This window comes from Schistocerca americana, chromosome 1, assembly GCF_021461395.2.
Source record: "Schistocerca americana isolate TAMUIC-IGC-003095 chromosome 1, iqSchAmer2.1, whole genome shotgun sequence".
In the NCBI taxonomy this organism is placed as follows: Eukaryota; Metazoa; Arthropoda; class Insecta; order Orthoptera; family Acrididae; genus Schistocerca; species Schistocerca americana.
Window position 1 is genome coordinate 773,676,370 of NC_060119.1, and position 20,085 is coordinate 773,696,454.

Sequence of the window (20,085 nt, forward strand, 5' to 3'; positions counted from 1 at the left end):
AGTTAATATACACCGAGATTGGGAACGAAGTCCTGTGTGCAGATTAATTTTTGAACGAGCAGTATTAAGGTGGAAGATATAGCAATTATCAGATGCTATCAAGGTAAACTGTGTCAACTAACAAGAGATAATAGAAATGCTTAATTGAACTACAGAGTCTACAGGTGGTAAGTTATCAGAAAGATATGAAGTTACGCAGAAGATAAGGTTGCTGTTGGCAGTCCCGAAATTGCAACAAATCTTTATATATAAAAGGGGAACATAGATGATACCTTGTCAAAGAGTGATTTTGACGAAAATGAAGAGCTTTCTGATAATTTGTATCCTCCTGATAGCGACGGCCACAGGTAAGTGAGTTTTATGGTTCAATTCGTGCTTTTGAATAAAGCTTATCTCAAATTGACGCTAATTTTTTTTGTTGAATTTCGAAGTTTAGGCCGATGACGGCAGTAGCTGAAATATGTTGCATGAAATATTGTATTACAAAAAATTTATAAGCCAACTGGACAGCATAAAGATGAATTACTTATTTCATTTATTAATAACTTTTATGGTACTCACATAACTTAATGTAGTACTCCCATTGTCCATATTCGCTGACTTTCTAATATTTTGTTGGAACTCGTTATCAGAGGTGCTACTGAGGATGTGACATTTCCAGAGTTTTTTAAGCTACTGCTGAGTGTTTACATTACGACGGTGGGAACCAGGCAGTATATTTCTAAATATGTTAATAAATGAATTCTTGAGAGATGTGCTCTCGTATCTGGCTATTGGTTAACTGCTGGTGTGGAAGAAATCATGTTGTCCCGTTTCACACGACTTCAGCACTGCCAGTGCAAAATGTTGATCCAAACGCGCCGATCTTGCGACTGACGCAAATGCTTCAAATACTGCCGCCGAGCAACTGACATATGAGAATGTGAAATTGGCGGTATTGGCAGGCTTGTGCACTTACGGAATTCTTAAAAAAAGGATTCGAACACTTCCAGAATCAGTGCACAGTGGAATTTAGGGGCAGTCATATGAAAAAGACACTGACAGAAAAAAATTAAGTGTTTTACTTCAAAACTAATCCATTGCTGACATGTTGGCTACGAGTACGCCGCAGAAGTTTCGCTGGGAAGCCCATACAGACATGCAGTCCCGATCACTGCCCATGTGATGACTATGTTTTTGGAGCCCTGAAGAAAAATATTCATGGCTGTACATTTGCTTCGGATGAACAGGTTCACTCCTGAGTACAATCGCGGTTCCGTAGGCAACCGCAAAATATTTTTCCACAAAGGCAATGTTCGTCTTGTATCACAATGGGATAAAATGTGTTAACAGTTACGGAAATAACTTTTGAAAGAATTAAGAGTGTCATTACTTTTTTCCATTTTCCTCGTTTCCATATTGCTACCCATTACAAAAGACAACAAAAAAATTTATTTTGAACGCCAACAACGACTGACTAGACAGCATAATCACAATGAAGAACGTGGATAAGCGCCGCAAAATAGCACACGTGGACCGATAAGTCTACTGCTGCTGTTATTAAATAATCTGTCATTTTTAATTGACGAGATAGTTAAATCAGGATTACAATGTAACATGTACAAAACAGAGCTGACCTATTGAATGAACACATAAAGAAGTTACTGATGTTAACAAAGCGATAAAACTGCGACATTGACAACTTGTTGACTTAGACTACGAAGATATGTTACGCTTGTGTCACACATTAAAATGGATGTATCAAGACCACAGAGATACAGATGACTACAGAGACGAGAAATTTCATGTCACAATATTTGAGATGGACTGAAATGCAGTGGAGGTGATGATGACACCAGTTGAGATGAAGGTAGTAACAAATGGCTCTGAGCGCTATGGGACTTAACTTCTGAGGTCATCAGTCCCCTAGAACTTAGAACTAGTTAAACCTAACTAACCTAAGGACATCACACACGTCCATGCCCGAGGCAGGATTCGAAACTGCGATCGTAGCGGTCGCGCGGTTCCAGACTGTAGCACCTAGAACCGCTCGGCCACTCCAGCCGGCGTGGTCGACGACTTCCATTTAACGATCGAGAGTAGCGGCATTCGCGTAGAGTTGTCAGTGCTAATAGAAAATCAGCACTGCATGAAATACCAGCACAAATCAAGTGAGACGTGCTATGAACCTATCTGTCAGGACAGTGCGGTGGAGTTTGGCGTTAATTGGATCTGGCAGCAGAGGCTAGGCGCAAGTGCCTTTGTTAACAGCACCGCAGCGCCTGCAGCGTCTCCCTTGAGCTCGTGATCATATCGGTTGGACTCCACATAACTAGGTAAATGGTGGACTGGTCAGATGAGTCCCGATTTCCTAGTAGGGTTCGAGGGCGGCGCAGACCCCACGTAGCGGTGGACCCAAGCTGTAGATAAGGAATTGTGCTAGATGGTGGTGGCTCCTTAATGGTGTGGGTTGTGTTTACTCGGACAAGGTCCTCTGGTCCAACTGCTGCTTGGAGACCACTTCCAGCCATCCATGGAATTCATGTTTCCAAACGACGATAGAATTTTTATATATGACAATACACCATGTCTCCGGCCCACAGTTGTTCGGGATTGGTTTGAAGAACGTTCTGCAAAAGTCGAGCGAATGACTTGACCAACCTTAGCGCCCGACATGTACCCCATTGAATTTTATGGGACATAATCGAGAGGTCATTTCGTAAACAAAATACTGCACCCGCAACCCTTTCGCAGTCATGGACTGTATAGGGGCAGCATGGCTAAGTATTTCTGCAGAGGACTTCCAGCGACTTGTTGAGTACATACCACGTGACGTCAAGTTGCTGCTCAACGCCGGGCGAAAGAAATGCCAGCACTATGTCAAGAGGTATCTCGTGACTTTTCTCGGCACACTGTATATTGCACTTATCATCGAAATCAACATACACGTATGGGCCCACAATGTTTAAGGTTGACTTGGGGCTACGGAAACAGCGTTAACAGGATATTATGTTGAAGGAGACACAGATGTACCAAGACGAGGTACATACACTACTGGCTATCAAAATTGCAGCACCACGAAGATGACGTGTTACAGACGTGAAATTTAACCGAAAGGAAGAAGATGTTGTGATATGCAAATGATTAGCTTTTAAGAGCATTCACACAAGGTTGACGCCGGTGGTAACACCCACAACGTGCTGACATCAGGAAATTTTCCAAACCGATTTCTCATACACAAACAGCAGTTGACCGGCGTTGCCTGGTGAAACGTTGTTGTGTTGCCTCGTGTAAGGAGGATAAATCCGTACCATCACGTTTCCGACTTTGATAAAGGTCGGATTGTAGCCAATCGCGATTGCGGTTTATCGTATCGCGACATTGCTGCTCGCGTTGGTCGAGATCCAATAACTGTTAGCAGAATGTGGAATCGGTGGGTTCAGGGCGTTAGTACGGAACGCCGTGCTGGATCCAAACGGTTTCGTATCACTAGCAGTCGAGATGACAGGCATCTTATCCGCATGGCTGTAACGGATCGTGCATCCACGTCTCGATCCCTGAGTCAACAGATGCGGACGTTTGCAAGACAACAACCAGCTGCACGAACATGTCGACGACGTTTTCAGCAGCATGGACTATCAGCTCGGAGACCGTGGCTGCGGTTACCCTTGACGCTGCATCACAGACAGGAGCGCCTGCGATGGTGTACTCAACGACGAACCTGGGTACACGAATGGCAAAAAGTCATTTTTTTGGATGAATCCAGGTTCTGTTTACAGCATCATGATGGTCGCATCCGTGTTTGGCGACATCGCGGTGAACGCACATTGGAAGTGTGTATTCGTCATCGCCATACTGGCGTTATCACCCGGCGAGATGGTATGGGGTGCCATTGGTTACACGTCTCGGTCACCTCTTTTTCGCATTGACGGCACTTTTAACAGTGGACGTTACATTTCAGATGTGTTACGACCCCTGGCTCTACCCTTCATTCGATCCCTGCGAAACCCTAAATTTCAGCAGGATAATGCACGACTGCATGTTGCAGGTGTTGTACGGGCTTTCTGGATACATAACATGTTCGACTGCTGCCCTGGCCAGCACATTCTCCAGATCTCTCACCAACTGAAAACTTCTGGTCAATGGTGGCCGAGCAACTGGCTCGTCACAATACGCCAGTCACTACTCTTGATGAACTGTGGTACCGTGTTGAAGCTGCATTGGCAGCTGTAGCTGTACACACCATCCAAGCTCTGTTTGAGTCAATGCCCAGGCGTATCAAGGCCGTTATTACGGCCAGAGGTGGTTGTTCTGGGTACTGATTTCTCAGGATGTATGCACCCAAATAGCGTGAAAATGTAATCACATGTCAGTTCTAGTATGATATATTTGTCCAATGAATACCCGTTTATCATCTGCATTTCTTCTTGGTGTAGCAATTTTAATGGACAGTAGTGTAGATGAAGAATACGGGTGTTTTCCTTCATGTGGACTGCAGAGTGATAAGACTGGCTAAATCACAATGCCTGACAATAAACGTGAAGCTCGGATGTTAAGGTTAACTTTCTACGTGCACACAACATCGGGGCGGGTATGTAAATGATTTAAGCTGCAATTGTCTGTGACAGGTAGAACTGCTACCAAAGCGCATTAGTACTGTTCGTGTTCAGTGTTGTTACTAGGCCTGGTGGGGTGTATCAGGCGTGAACAGCGATAACTATGAAGGAGACGGAGATGCCGCGTACTATTGTGATACAGTACCTTCAGCCCCTGAAAAGGACCTCGCGTTAGCTCACATTTGGCCGTCTGGTTGAATTGTGGAATATGCAGATACTCGAGCCGTTCGGGAATGACAGTGACCCGATGGTGGACTGCATGGGAACGTCAGGGCCAGCATACCCTTTGTCAAGCTTCTGGTTGACTACATATGACCACCACAAAGAAGGATCTCGGTATTGCGCACCAGTCGCATCATAACCCCGTTGAAGCTGCCATGCCATCCGTCAAGCAGTACACACAACATTTTGTGTCATCCTGCTCGAGTGGGCAAATACTAGTCGTAGCCAGACTAGGGAATTACTGTCCCATGTGCAGTATAATGCTGTGATACGGCAACACAAACGGCTGTCATTCGAGTGGTGCCAAAACCAGGAAGCAAGCGCTGACGAGGAATGGCGTCGTATGGGATTCCGCGATGAAGCGTAGCTCTGCATTAGCAGGATGACCTTCGTCAGCGGTTAACAAGTATGACGGCGACCTGGCGACCTGGGGAGAGGTCCTATTCTTTCAATGTTTTGGAGATGCACAGCGGCGTTGCCCACGACATCACGGTTTCGGGAGTCATCGGGGATGGCTTCACGTCACGGCTGGTAGTGACTCAGGAACTCAGACGACACAACAATACGACAAAGACATCGTGCGTCCTCATGTGTTATCTCGCATGTGACAGCACCTCGGTGTCCGCATTTAACAGGACAGTGCTCAACTACACATGTCACGTGTCACTAAGAAGTACATGCGCGACGCTGAGGTATTCCCGCGGCCAGCAGGATCCTCACATCTGTACCCGATCGAACATGTGTAGGATCAGCTCGGACGTCAACTCAATCCTATTGCCACTATCCAGGATACCAAGGAACAAACAGCTGTCTGCCAGCTTGCCTCAGGTGAGGTTAAAAGGTCTGCGTGACATTATTCTTAATCGAATCAATGAATGGATCAACGGCACAGGGCCAACGCGATACTGGTGAGCTTATACTGCCAAGTCCATTATAAATTTGACTTGATTATTTAATCACTAAAATAGCCTCATACACTCTCTGAACTGGTGATGTTTCATTTCCTCCTGGTCCTTATCCTTCACTGTCTTAGTCATGCAGTGCCGTATATAGAGAAACTTCCTTTTAAGTGCTTCGAATTCCTCATATTCTGGGTACTTCATTTTTTCGTCAGGCAGTACATGTAAAACATACATTACGTTAATTATGCAGGGTGTTCCCACCTTTTGATTCAAATTCAAACATGTGAGAGTGGGTCCACAACTGATTATATTAGGATGGGGAATCAATGATGAAAAATGCCTGTTTATTATGTTATGGACATACACAGCATACCCACAACGTAGTTCGTAGCAATTGGTCATAGCGACGATCTCCAGCGTCAATGCATGTACTGCAACGGCACATGCAGTTCTTGGAGACTATACACCTTGTTGTCCGCGAAAGAATATGGTTTCAGCATGACGGCGCACAAGGCTACTTCGATGTTAATGTCCACGAGCACGTGAACAATAAGTACCCTGATTGTTGTACTGGAAGACAAGGTCCTGCTCTATGGCCAGCGCGATCGCCGTATCTCACACCAATCGACTTCTTCCTCTGGGGATACGCCAAAACGTAGAAAGGAATGAAGCTCTGCTTAGTCGGGTCCAAGCTGCCTGTCTCCTGAAACAACAGATGACAGACATCTTTGAGGCAATGCGACAGAACTTAATAGGCCGTTGCCATGCAAGCATTGATACTGGCGCTCTTCTTTTTGAGCAATTACTCTAAAGTACTCTGTGTATGTCCATAATGCAATAAATATGCGTTTCTAAACATTTGACCCCTATCTCAATACAATGGCTTGTTGATCCACTACCAAATGTTTCAATCTGGCCGAAAAGATTTCAGACACCTTCTATGGGGATGTGGTCCCTCCCTAAAGAACATAGAGCAAATAAGAATGAGTACACCTCAAAAAATTCTTGCTATATCGCCAATAAAGTTAAAAATATAAGGAATCCCAGTAGTGGGAAAACTTCATCACTCGACATATCAAACTTCTACGAGAATATTGCGACATCAGAGACTACTGAAATCATTAACAAAAATCAGTCTAGGTGAACTTTATGAAATAGTAGGTATGCTACAATTGATCACTGCATACTACTTCTCTTTCCAGAATGAAATTTATATGTCGGATTCGTTCCTCACTGGTACTTTACCTAACATTTTAATGACCACTTTAGAAGATAATTTTCTTTTTGTCACATCTAAATCTGAGAAAATAATTTGTCGTAATAGTTTCGACTTCGTTTTAAATCTTGTTTCATGGCACAACACCTGAGAGTAATGTTATACAGCCACAGTTAAACATATTATCGTGTAGCGTAAGATTAAATTCGCAATGGGATAAGAGAAAATCAAAAAGCATCAATAATTTGATCTGAAAATTTCGAATGAGAAACTTGAACATACGTTGGACATATTTCATAAACCCTCCACAACGTAAATAAGTATTCGCAGTCAACCTGAGGAAACATATAACCTTGCATGTGTTTACGCAATGAACTACAGATTGGTCAGACTAAAACTGGAAAACAAAAAAACTGGAGAGGAACTACATATTCTCTACAGCGTAGTTGTAAATGACGATTTTCCTAAGAACAAGGCTGATACATTATTTACAATATATTTCTCAATCAATAAGAAACATTAACCGAGGGTACATGACAACAGAAGAAAATGCCCGTACTTAGGTACTTTTCCTTGCAAAACAGCTTTAAGAATATAGAACTGAAGTTGCAGGAAAACTGACAGTATACAATGTCTGTTAAGACATGTTGTTGTTGTTGTGGTCTTCAGTCCTGAGACTGGTTTGATGCAGCTCTCCATGCTACTCTATTCTGTGCAAGCCTCTTCATCTCCCAGTACCTACTGCAACCGACATCCTTCTGAATCTGCTTAGTGTATTCATCTCTTGGTCTCCCTCTGCGATTTTTACCCTACACGCTGCCTCCAATACTAAATTGGTGATCCCTTCATGCCTCAGAACATGTCCTACCAACCGATCCCTTCTTCTGGTCAAGTTGTGCCACAAACTTCTCTTCTCTCCAATCCTATTCAATACTTCCTCATTAGTTATGTGATCTACCCTTCTAAACTTCAGCATTCTTCTGTAGCACCACATTTCGAAAGCTTCTATTCTCTTCTTTTCCAAACTATTTAATGTCCATGTTTCACTTCCTTACATGGCTACACTCCATACAAATACTTCCAGAAATGACTTCCTAACACTTAAATCTATAATCGATGTTAACAAATTTCTCTTCTTCAGAAACGCTTTCCTTGCCATTGCCAGTCTACATTTTATATCCTCTCTACTTCGACCATCATCAGTTATTTTCCTCCCCAAATAGCAAAACTCCTTTGCTACTTTAAGTGTCTCATTTCCTAATCTAATTCCCTCATCATCACCCGACTTAATTCGACTACATTCGATTAACCTCGTTTTGCTTTCGTTGATGTTCATCTTATATCCTCCTTTCACGACACTGTCCGTTCCATTCAACTGCTCTTCCAAGTCCTTTCTTGTCTCTGACAGAATTACAATGTCATCGGCGAACCTGAAAGTTTATATTTCTTCTCCATGGATTTTAATACCTAATCCGAATTTTTCTTTTGTTTCCTCTACTGCTTGCTCAATATACAGATTGAATAACATCGGGGAGAGGCTACAACCCTGTCTTGCTCCCTTCCCAACCACTGCTTCCCTTTCATGTCCCTCGACTCTAATAACTGCCATCTGGTTTCTGTACAAATTGTAAATAGCCTTTCGCTCCCTGTATTTTACCCCTGCCACCTTTAGAATTTGAAAGGGAGTATTCCAGTCAACATTGTCAAAAGCTTTCTCTAAGTCTACAAATGCTAGAAACGTAGGTTTGCCTTTCCTTAATCTTTCTTCTAAGATAAGTCGTAAGGTCAGTATTGCCTCACGTGTTACAGTGTTTCTACGGAATCGAAACTGATCTTCCCCGAGGTCGGCTTCTACTAGTTTTTCCATTCGTCTGTAAAGAATTCGTGTTAGTATTTAGCAGCTGTGGTTTATTGAACTGATAGTTCGGTAATTTTCACATCTGTCAACACCTGCTTTCTTTGGGATTGGAATTATTATATTCTTCTTGAAGTCTGAGGGTATTTCGCCTGTTTCATACATCTTGCTCACCAGATGGTAGAGTTTTGTCAGGACTGGCTCTCCCAAGGCCGTCAGTAGTTCCAATGGAATGTTGTCTACTCCGGGGGCCTTGTTTCGACTCAGGTCTTTCAGTGCTGTGTCAAACTCTTCACGCAGTATCGTATCTCCCATTTCGTCTTCATCTACATCCTCTTCCATCTCCATAAAATTGTCCTCAAGTGCATCGCCCTTGTATAGACCCTCAATATACTCCTTCCACCTTTCTGCTTTCCCTTCTTTGCTTAGAACTGAGTTTCCATCTGAGCTCTTGATATTCATACAAGTCGTTCTCTTTAATTTTCCTGTAGGCAGTATCTATCTTACCCCTAGTGAGATAAGCCTCTACATCCTTACATTTGTCCTCTAGCCATCCCAGCTTAGCCATTTTGCACTCCCTGTCGATATCACTTTTGAGACGATTGTATTCCTTTTTGCCTGCTTCATTTACTGCTTTTTATATTTTCTCCTTTCATCAATTAAATTCAATATTTCTTCTGTTACCCAAGGCTTTCTATCAGCCCCGGTCTTTTTGCCTACTTGATCCTCTGCTGGCTTCACTACTTCATCCCTCAAAGCTACCCATTCTTCTTCTATTGTATTTCTTTCCCCCATTCCTGTCAATTGTTCCATTATGCGCTCCCTGAAACTCTGTACAACCTCTGGTTCTTTCAGTTTATCCAGGTCCCATCTGCTTAAATTCCCACCGTTTTCCAGTTTCTTCAGTTTTAATCTACAGGTCATAACCAATAGATTGTGGTCAGAGTCCACATCTGCCCCTGGAAATGTCTTACAATTTAAAACCTGGTTCCTAAATCTCTGTCTTACCATTATATAATCTATCTGATACCCTTTAGTATCTCCAAGGTTCTTCCATGTATACAACCTTCTTTCATGAGTCTTAAACCAAGTGTTAGCTATGATTATGTTGTGCTCTGTGCAAAATTCTACCAGGCGGCTTACTCTTTCATTTCTTAGCCCCAATCCATATTCACCTACTACGTTTCCTTCTCTCCATTTTCCTACACTCGAATTCCAGTCACCCATGACTATTAAATTTTCGTCTCCCTTCACTATCTGAATAATTTCTTTTATTTCGTCATACATTTCTTCAATTTCTTCGTCATCTGCAGAGCTAGTTGGCATATAAACTTGTACTACTGTAGTTGGTGTGGGCTTCGTATCTATCTTGGCCACAATAATGAGTTCACTATGCTGTTTGTAGTAGCTTACCCGCATTCCTATATTCCTATTCATTATTAAACCTACTCCTGCATTACCCCTATTTGATTTTGTGTTTATAACCCTGTAGTCACCTGCCCAGAAGTCTTGTTCCTCCTGCCACCGAGCTTCACTAATTCCGACTATATTTAACTTTAACCTATCCATTTCCCTTTTTAAATTTTCTAACCTACCTGCCTGATTAAGGGATCTGACATTCCACGCTCCGATCCGTAAAACGCCAGTTTTCTTTCTCCTGATAACGACATCCTCTTGAGTAGTCCCCGCCCGGAGATCCGAATGGGGGACTATTTTACCTCCGGAATATTTTACCCAAGAGGACGCCATCATCATTTAACCATACAGTAAAGCTGCATGCCCTCGGGAAAAATTACGGCTGTAGTTTCCCCTTGCTTTCAGCCGTTTGCAGTACCAGCACAGCATGGCCGTTTTGGTTATTGTTACAAGGCCAGATCAGTCAATCATCCAGACTGTTGCCCTTGCAACTACTGAAAAGGCTGCTACCCCTCTTCAGGAACCACACGTTTGTCTGGCCTCTGAACAGATACCCCTCCGTTGTGGTTGCACCTGCGGTACGGCTATCTGTATCGTTGAGACACGCAAGCCTTCCCACCAACGGCAAGGTCCATACTCCAAGTAAACCTCGAGCTTTCTCGCAATACATAATATCAGTTGTGGAAACTGATTTGACTTTTCTATTGGTCGAACAGAAAAGAAGGTTCAAAGAATACACGGCAGTAACAAACAGTAGCTCCTTCCCTTTTGTTGTACATTTAAAAGGCTCCAAACACAAAGTGCTTAATATTAGCGAATCGTTACAGGGTTTTCATAGAGTACACAAAGGTAAAGTAATGGACATGGTGAAGGGAACAGGAATTCGGTCTTAGGTAAGGACTGGGCGAGGTGGCGCGGTGCTTAGAACCACGGTTGAAATACCCGTCCGGGCCTCCAGATATGGGTGCCACGCGATTTCCTCAAACCGTTGTCACGTCATTCCTTTGAAAGGAATGGGATAAATGACGATATATATTAGATGATAGGACACATGGGATGACGTGAAGATGGCGATGAAGTTGTTGCAGGTTAACGTTGATCCATAATGACCAAGAAAGAAAATAAGTCAAAATATACAGACAAGTGGAGAATTGGAGTAAACAATACCGATATAAAAATAACGTATATAAAAATAACGTTATGATCTGAAAATGAAGCATGGGAGCACGAACACCCATAATGAAGTTGTCATCCACATTTACAAGACTTGAAGGGTCTAATAATGGGGAAATTAGCAGCATTTTAAAAAAATGCTGAGTTATTGTTTAGAGCCTGTCAAATACGTGTAGCTTCATTCAAAAGCGGAAGTTATTTACTTAACTGTTAGTACCAGCAGAACTCGACGGAAAAAAACGAAAGAGCTTACTGTGCCCCCATCACGACCACGACGTTTCAGATGAAATCCGCGAGCGAGAATTTGTTGCTGAAGTAGGTGATTACAAGTTCCCATCATTTTCACATGCTAGTTATTTTCCGATTTTCCCACAAGTGAATCATAAGACAGGTCACCTATTTCCCCCATACTGACATTTTACAGTACTCAGGTGGCCCATTTCCTTGACGTAGATTTTTGTTCTTTCCAATGTGGTATGTTGCTTAAGGCTTGGCGAAGAGAAAGGGAAGATTCTCTAACAAACATCAACTACATTACTGTTTCTCATCACTCCATGGACGCCAGATCAGTCAATGTAATTCCGTACTTCTTCATACGCGTTAAGACATCAGGAGATATTTATTGGCATTTTGAAGGAAAAACATACTATTACTGTTGTACAAACGACTTTTTTTTTTACTCATCAGTCTGCTTTGAAGCAGTGCGCCACGAATTCCCCTCTTGTTCCTACGTCTTTCTGTCATAGTGGCACTTGGACCCTACGTTCTCAATTATTTGTTGTATGTATTCCAGTCTGTCTTCTCCTATAGTTTTTACCCTTCACAGATCGCTCTAGCACGATGGATCCCCACTTCCGTCCCTGAATTTTCCGCATTTTCACCAATTCTGAGAAGAGTCTTCTCATTCCTTATCTTATCAGTTCTCCTACTTTTCAAGACCCTTCTAGAGCACGACATCAAAAATGCTGCAGTTCTCCTCCGGTTTCCGAAAGACCATGATTCACTGCTGTGCAAACATAAATTCCCTGAAATTTCTTCCTCAAATAAAGGTCTATATTTGATACCAAAAGACTTCGCTTCGCGAGGAGTGTACTCTTTGCATGTGCTAGCGCTAGGCTGCTTTTCATGTCCTCGCTTCAACCGTTATGTGTTATGTTGTTTCCAAGCACTTAGTTTACTTCGTGGTCACCAATTTTGGTGTTCTGTTTAGCTCTAATCTCATTTCTGCTACTCCTCACTCGTGTTTTTTCGGTTTACTCTCCACGCATATTCTGAACTCTTTAGCAATGCTAGCAGCGAATTTCGTCATTGATGTTGATTTCATCCTACATTTCAGTTCTACTTTTGATACTTTCCTTTATTTTCGTCATTGCTTCTTCAGAGTGCATACTGAACAGTAGGAACGGAAACAGCATCCCACTCTTACAGCACTTCATTCTTGTTCTTCCATTCTTAATGTTCCTTGTACATTATGTATATAAATCTGCTTTTGTCCACAGCTATTCTTCCCAGAATTTCGACCATCTTGCGCCAGTTTACACTATCAATGCGTTTTATATGTCGATAAATCCTACGAACGTATCGTGGTTTTTCTTAATCTTCCTTCCATTGCAACCACAACGTCAGAACTAGATCTCCGGTACCTTCACATTTTCCGAAGACGAACTGACCATCATCTAACAAACGTTCAGTAATTAAGGATGCATGAACGCGGTAGTAGGAGAAAGATTCTTCTGTGTGTTATTGTTGTCAGCAACTTGGTTAATCAGATGTAAAGCTGATTGTACAATAATTCTCACACTTAGGTGCACTTGCTATCTTCGAGTTTGAAGGGATGTATTTTCCCGTAAGACCTGTGGTATGTCTTCAGACTCATAAATTCTAAAAAACCGACTAGTCATTGCATTGCCTAATCCCCCAATGATTTTAAAAATTCTGAAGTGTTACTTTTCCCTTCGCATTGATTTTATCAAAAATCTTTTGAAATTCTGTCAAACTCTGATTCTAACACTAAGTCCCATTTTTCTCTCTTCTGTCACGTCGGCAAAGAGTTTCTCCCTCTCGTAGAAGTCTGCAGTTTACTCTTTCCACTTAAACCACTCATCCGCTCATCCGATCTCTCCTCTGCGCCGGTAGGCAAAAGGGAGTCATGAATGCCCAGCTTGATACCTATATTTCGCAAAGGTAGATTATTAATCACGAGTAAGACTCGCCATTTTCATATTATCTTATTACAAATACAATTTTGTTTGTCTTAAAGAACCTATCAACTGCATCATTTGAATACTACGTTATCATACATAAAAACCGGGATCACTGTGGCACTGTGTTATATCTGTCCCTCTCCCTCGGGGGAAATGAAAACCTAGAAGTACACGAAGTTTACATTCTTACTTCAAATTTCGTTTACCCCGAGGTATCATAATGCTCTGTAATGAATTTTGTTAAAAATTCATTACAAAGATATATACAGAGATATATCATAAATTCAGGATGATTATTTCAAGTTATTAAGTTCATTTTTAAGACGTTTTCTCTTCAGTCCCATAGCTGCCCTAACGACTATACTTATTCCTAATACTGTCATTATTCAAAACTATAAAAGTCGGAAAATTTAGCATTTTTCCCCTGGTCTCTTCATAATTTTCCTACAGCCATTTTACCTTGACTTCCACGGACATTCAAGTTACGTATACTGCTATATATCTTTCTTGATACGATCTTCCTTCTTTCGTCGATGAATCGAAGTATTTCATCTCCTTCACAGTTACCTTCCTTGTACCTATGTTTTTCCAACTTCTGTGATTACCCTCTACAGTAACCTCTTCGGCTTAACTGCTTGATATGATATTCACAATCGCAATATTTACAGACATAGATAACTTAAAATGTGTCTCATTATTTCTCAGTATTTCAGTATCTCACAGTGACTGTTCCGTACGATTTCTTAAACTTCAACCTATCCTTCGCCATTACTATATTGTGGTTCGAGACTCTTTCTCCTAGGTATGCCTTATAATCCAATATCTTATTTCGGGATCTTTAGCTGACCTGTATGTATTCCGGCTGGAATCGTCCATTGTCACAGGGCCGTTTCCTCAAATTTCTCCTCGTCTTGTTATTTTTGAACTGTGTATTCGCTATTAATAGCTGAAATTTGTTGTAGAACTGCTATTTTTCCTCTCTCATTCCTGCTGCTGCTCTTTCTCCTACTACCGCGTTCGTGCATCCTTAATTACTGCATTATCATCTACTTTTGCACACTGCATTTCACGTTCAGTATCCTCCTATATTTTCTCTGTTCCTCCCTCTTCTGCTTGTGATCTCGACAAGTACACCAGAACTCTTGTTATTGGCGTTGGTTTGCAGTCGACTCCTCTGAGAATAATACTCTCTCTCTCTCTCTGAACTTTTTGCAGTAGCTCACTCTCTGTTTTACTTTCCTGTTCATAATGAATCCTACTCCTGTGATGCCATATTCTGCTGCTGTTGATATAATCCTATATTCGGCGTAGATACTACAACGTTAACATATTTATTGTGCGGATAATTTGTTTCAGGCTGAATTAAAAATAACAGCCATGTTCTATCTGAAGGACCATCGTTGTTACAAACAGTCCTACGAACGAACTAACTGTTAGCTGCGCTACAAATGAAATGCCTTACGACTTTAAGTTACGATGTACATCAGAAGTGCTAGAGATTGCTTCGCATGTTTCTCTAATGTAGCGCCACTCTAACGATATGAGGACAGACTTGGAGAGAGTTAACTGTATTATTTGCACAGCGTATCATCCTGGCAACAAGGAGTCTACTAGTACCAAGCACAGGCCTTAACTTGAGGAAGAAATTTCTGAGAATATAAAGCATTCTATGACAGTTAATCATGGATTATGGGAATACCGTGCGGCGCGGCACGTTACTTTTTACCGCCCTGCCAGTGTCCAGCAATGTTCATTTGTCTAGCTAAAAGCTGGAGTAGAAAATACTAGACCACTACTGTCTATTGCAGGTCGCAACATACATAGAATTTTCCGGTAAGCGGGATGTGGCTAGCTACTGAAATAAAAGTTTTAACTTGGCAATGTAAATTTTCAGGTGTATTTTTACGATAAAGATCACAGTTCATACTGCCAAGTCCGTACTAAGTGGCAACACAATGTAAAGTTCACACGCACACCACAATCACACATGTAGCCAGTTTATGGTATTTACACCCGTTACTGAAGTTAACAGAGTTCACCGGATCGTTTAGTTATGAAAATGCTCGCTCAAATGTTGTGCACTCTGCTCTACACGTAATACCTGTTCCAGTCTTAGATCGCACAACACGCCACGCGATTTTAACTAACAGTCAAAAGCAATAATTTTGATATTCCATCCGAAATTCCACACGACTTTCACTATACCGTTCACTTAAATACACTTTGTACTACTTCGCGAACTCGTAACTAGCATTTTTTCGCGATTTTACAGTACTTTCGTCGGAGCTGCTTTCAAAGAGATGTTACTCGTTCGAACCCTCAGCCCCAACCCCCCTAGATCACACCAAAGGCTTTGTTCCCAGCATGCATTGGCGCGAGCCTGCGTTTTTCTGATTGGCTGATATCACAAACAGCAAATGAGGTTACAGTATTATCCCGCGCTAACCCGCGCTTTACTTCAATGACCAATCATGCTTAGGAAAAGGATATGTTTTGAAAACATAAAACTAGAAGTTTAACTCTTCTATTAACTTTTCTTAAAAAATTTCACTAAATAAATGAAATAAATAAAATCTTTAAACCAACAAAGAAAATAAAAAAATTCAAAGATAAAGGCAAAAAACTTTTTCAAGCTAAGTACAATGGCAATTGCTAAATAAATAAATTTAGAAAAGTATCAAACATAAAATTACTCCTTTGAAATTACCGATTAATTTGTGTTCTACTCGCGATTTATTAGTACCATAAACTGACTGCACATTTAATTAAAGTATTAATCCCCTGTATAGTTTAACTGGTACTTCGTGAATAAACAAAACAATTTTCATTTACTTCTGTTCTTCTTCACTCATACAACACTCACACTGCTAATTACTAAACGTATAAAACAATTATAATTATGCAAATACATTAAATATTAATCAAACACAACTTTACAACATCGTTTTTACTACGACTGCTAGCATTGTCCGTCATCTGCTGACCTCTGCCGGCTACTAGTACAACTACGTGCAGCTCTGTAACTCAGATCCATGTCAGCTGGTGACATCTGTCGATGACTCATGCCTATAACGATTTCGTCCTAACAAGTGACAGGAGCGATGCGAAGGCACTACGCCTCAACCAGAACAGAAAAGAGTGGAAGAGATGACATTTGGCACCACAGGAAAATGAAATTTAAAGGGATTGATAAATCAACAAATGTGGCAGTAACTTCCATGATACTGTAGGGGGATCTATAGGGAAGACAGAGATTGAAATATATCGAACAAGTAATTGAGGACTTTCGTGCAAGTGCAGCTCTGAGATTAAGATGCAAATAACGTGATTTGGATGTGACATGAAGTGGCGTGGGGTCAGGACGCCGGTCTTCCGGCCGTTGTTAGATTTCCAGACCTTGATGGCACCACTTCTCATTCAGTCACAGAAAGTAAATATCTAGACTGTCTGGCGGAATGGAGCTTCCTATCTCGCCACTGAATCCTCTGTGCGCCTTTTCTCGGATATGTTATCTCTCTCTTCTGGAATTTGATAGCGTATTACTGTACCAGACGATTCTGGCTTTTCTTATCGGTAGTGACTTGAGATAGGGCGCGGACATAAAGTTTGATCCATACGATGTTTTCAGCTATAAATTTACCATCTGTTTGTTTTTTCACACTCGTTGATCGCAGCAGGTGTGTGACTAGTCAGGCCACACCACAATAGTTAGGGGAGAGCGGGGAAATACCGTGCACGTATATTTTTCAAATATTTCGTATTTTTCGAACTCAATTGAAATGCTGAACACCGTTTTTTGGGCAAGAAATCAATGCCCCACACGTTTATGGCTTTATATTTGCTATATTAAATCGATTTTCATTCCTACAGCTGTTTTACAAAAGTGTTACGTTGCATGGTATTACCCCGAGGGGTGCGGTAATACCGCGATGTATATCTTATGATACAGCATAGCACATAAAATGACAAAAACTCTGTAAAAATAAATCAGATTAAGAAACTTGAAATTCAGAATTTATTTAGAATTGAAAAACATAAATTTTAGAACTTATTAAAGTTTCTAAATACAGAAAATCCTTTTACTGGTAAAACAAAGTTATTGCATTATGGTGTCAACTTGTCTCTGGACACATTTATCCCCTGTTTTAATGGCAGTAGTCGCAAATATAGTTTTCAGCTATGTCACATGCACTACACTCGGAATGAACCCATCCACTGCAAATCACACATCGAAACCACAGCTCCCTGTTCTTACCAAACTCTCCGCAAAGCAAGCAAACGGAGTCGTCGTTCCTAAAAGTTTCATTCTTGCTCGTAGGCCGGACTAGTTTCTCCAAAAGGGTCAACGTCATCCATCTCATCGTCACTACAAAGTTTGTGCAATGGTAGGTCCAAGTCATCATCCGATGAAGAATCAAAAGAAAGATTCCGTCGACATTTCTTTGTTTCAAATTTTTGAGGTCTTATCTTTGCAGCCAAGCCCCTCAAATGAAACAGCTGATCGCCGCCATTTGCAAGGATGAATCCTAGTACTGGGGTTGTGATTTGAAGTATATGGGACGCAGCAAGAGCAAATTGAAGCACAAATTAAACACATGTTTGTTTAAAAAACATACTGAGTATTCGACTCTATTTTAAAAGTATTATTAAATGAATGAAGTTTCCTAATTTCAGAAATACGTCTGCATAGAGACGCAAAATTTAAGAATGTAAGGCTCATTCCTGACAAGGTCGAGCGAGTTTACATCGAGCTACTTGCATTAGATAATTACATGAAACTTTTAAAGTAGCAGACAGTACTATTATTATTTAATTCACGTAATTTTCCTGTCACGTTCTGTTTGCTTTTTGCCGACTACTGTGTACATTTTGCAAGCTTACTTTTGTTTAGCACAGTATTGTCTACACTCGAATATTGGTATGATTAATTGTAATAACCCATATCACTTTAAATACTGTAGGAATTTCATTCGCACATTAGTTTTTAACACTGATAGCACCTCTGAAAGTAGTTGAGTTTGCAACATTTGACCAAATATTTGACCATTTACGAAGTATAATCACCACCTGACAACTCATGTGAAGTATCTAAACGCAATTATTCTACCTACCTCTGATTCATACTTAATATATATTTGATTAAAAATCTAAATACCTATCATGTGCCTAGTTCTTCATTCAGTTCAACTTAGTACATTACCCCTGTTAGTATTTTTAGTAATTTATATGCAAATACAATATAAGTACTTGACATGCAACGAAGTCGCTTTGTCTGTAATCTAACACTGCAACTTTTTCCCTATGTAGCTTGCAATTTTTGTAGCAGAAAGTTTATTAGATACAGTATAAGGTGTAAATATAGACATCAGGTTAGGCTATAGAACAATCTGCTGTAACCTGCATTTAGCATTTGCGTTAATTGGCTTTCAAACACTATACCTTTTTCAAATGGGTTGGAAATCCACATACTGTCGGTATAACATCGTCCTTCAGTTGACGTCTATTTCCATAATTTTCCATGTAACAACTCTCTTCAAAATGAAGAGTGCACAGCAAATGATTTGCTGTCGGTTGGAGGTTCTCTCTCCGAGTAGTAACAATCCATTTCCGATTTAGAAAACCATTTGCAAGGGGAAATCTAAACAAACGATCATGATGTATTATTTCTCCATGAAAATACTCTATATAAGTAATAGAAAGTAACAAATAACCAGAAATGACTGACCTGTGAAATGTAACATTGTTTCCGTCTTCGTCTTTGCTTCCATTCTTACTGTTACAATTAAAAGCAGCAAACGAACGAACCATGTTTACTCACTGTTTCACTGCAAATGGTGGCTTCTATCACGTTCAATGTGAGGACGTGACACTAGCGCTAATGCGCGGTCTAGTTTTTATTTAGTAAGTCTATGTTTGAAGCAAACTTTCTGAACTTGCTTTTTCCCTTAGGCTTTAGCACTGATTTTCTTTCTCTATTTATTAGTTTTGCATTTTTGCTCTCTGCTGCTTTTTGTAAACTAGCTTTGTTGGGAGTCAAAGTAAAAATTGACGAATTATGTTGTCTGGCAATTTTATTAGCTACGTCATCGTCCTGTTCTTTTGTAAATATAGGTTTTATCCCAAATTTACTTTAGAGGAATCTCCTGTTTTTAGTCTGTCTCTTCCATACGTTCTTGCAGCTACTCTCTATGGCTTTGCATTTTCTATAACATCGTGGAGTGCGCAATTCATTTCATGTTCCGTCCACCCTTTGCCCCTTTCTGTGGTTCTGGCTCGATTTCTCACCATCTGTGATTAAAAAAAAATAAAGAAAGAAAACTTGTAAGATGACACACATACACACACACACACACTTCCAAATATATAGTTCACGAAAATACCAAAAGAAATTACCATATGGGGTCCCGAGACAACATGAGTCGCCATTGTAAATTCTAACCTAACAATCACGAAATTTAACGTCTAACATTTGATGTTTAAAAGAATATCGAGAAATGCGTAA

At 40.8% G+C, this 20,085-nt stretch overlaps 1 protein-coding gene across 1 annotated transcript in view; it reads left to right on the forward strand.

Annotated features, from left to right (window-relative positions):
- The first annotated feature begins 225 nt into the window (after window positions 1-225).
- The window catches only part of LOC124620356 (chymotrypsin-1-like), a 51,806-nt gene continuing 31,946 nt past the window's right edge, over window positions 226-20,085 (forward strand). Inside the window, exon 1 of the mRNA XM_047147064.1 lies at window positions 226-347. Coding sequence (XP_047003020.1) covers window positions 266-347 — 82 coding nt within the window. The 5' untranslated portion in view covers window positions 226-265. The remainder of the gene's footprint in view (window positions 348-20,085) is intronic.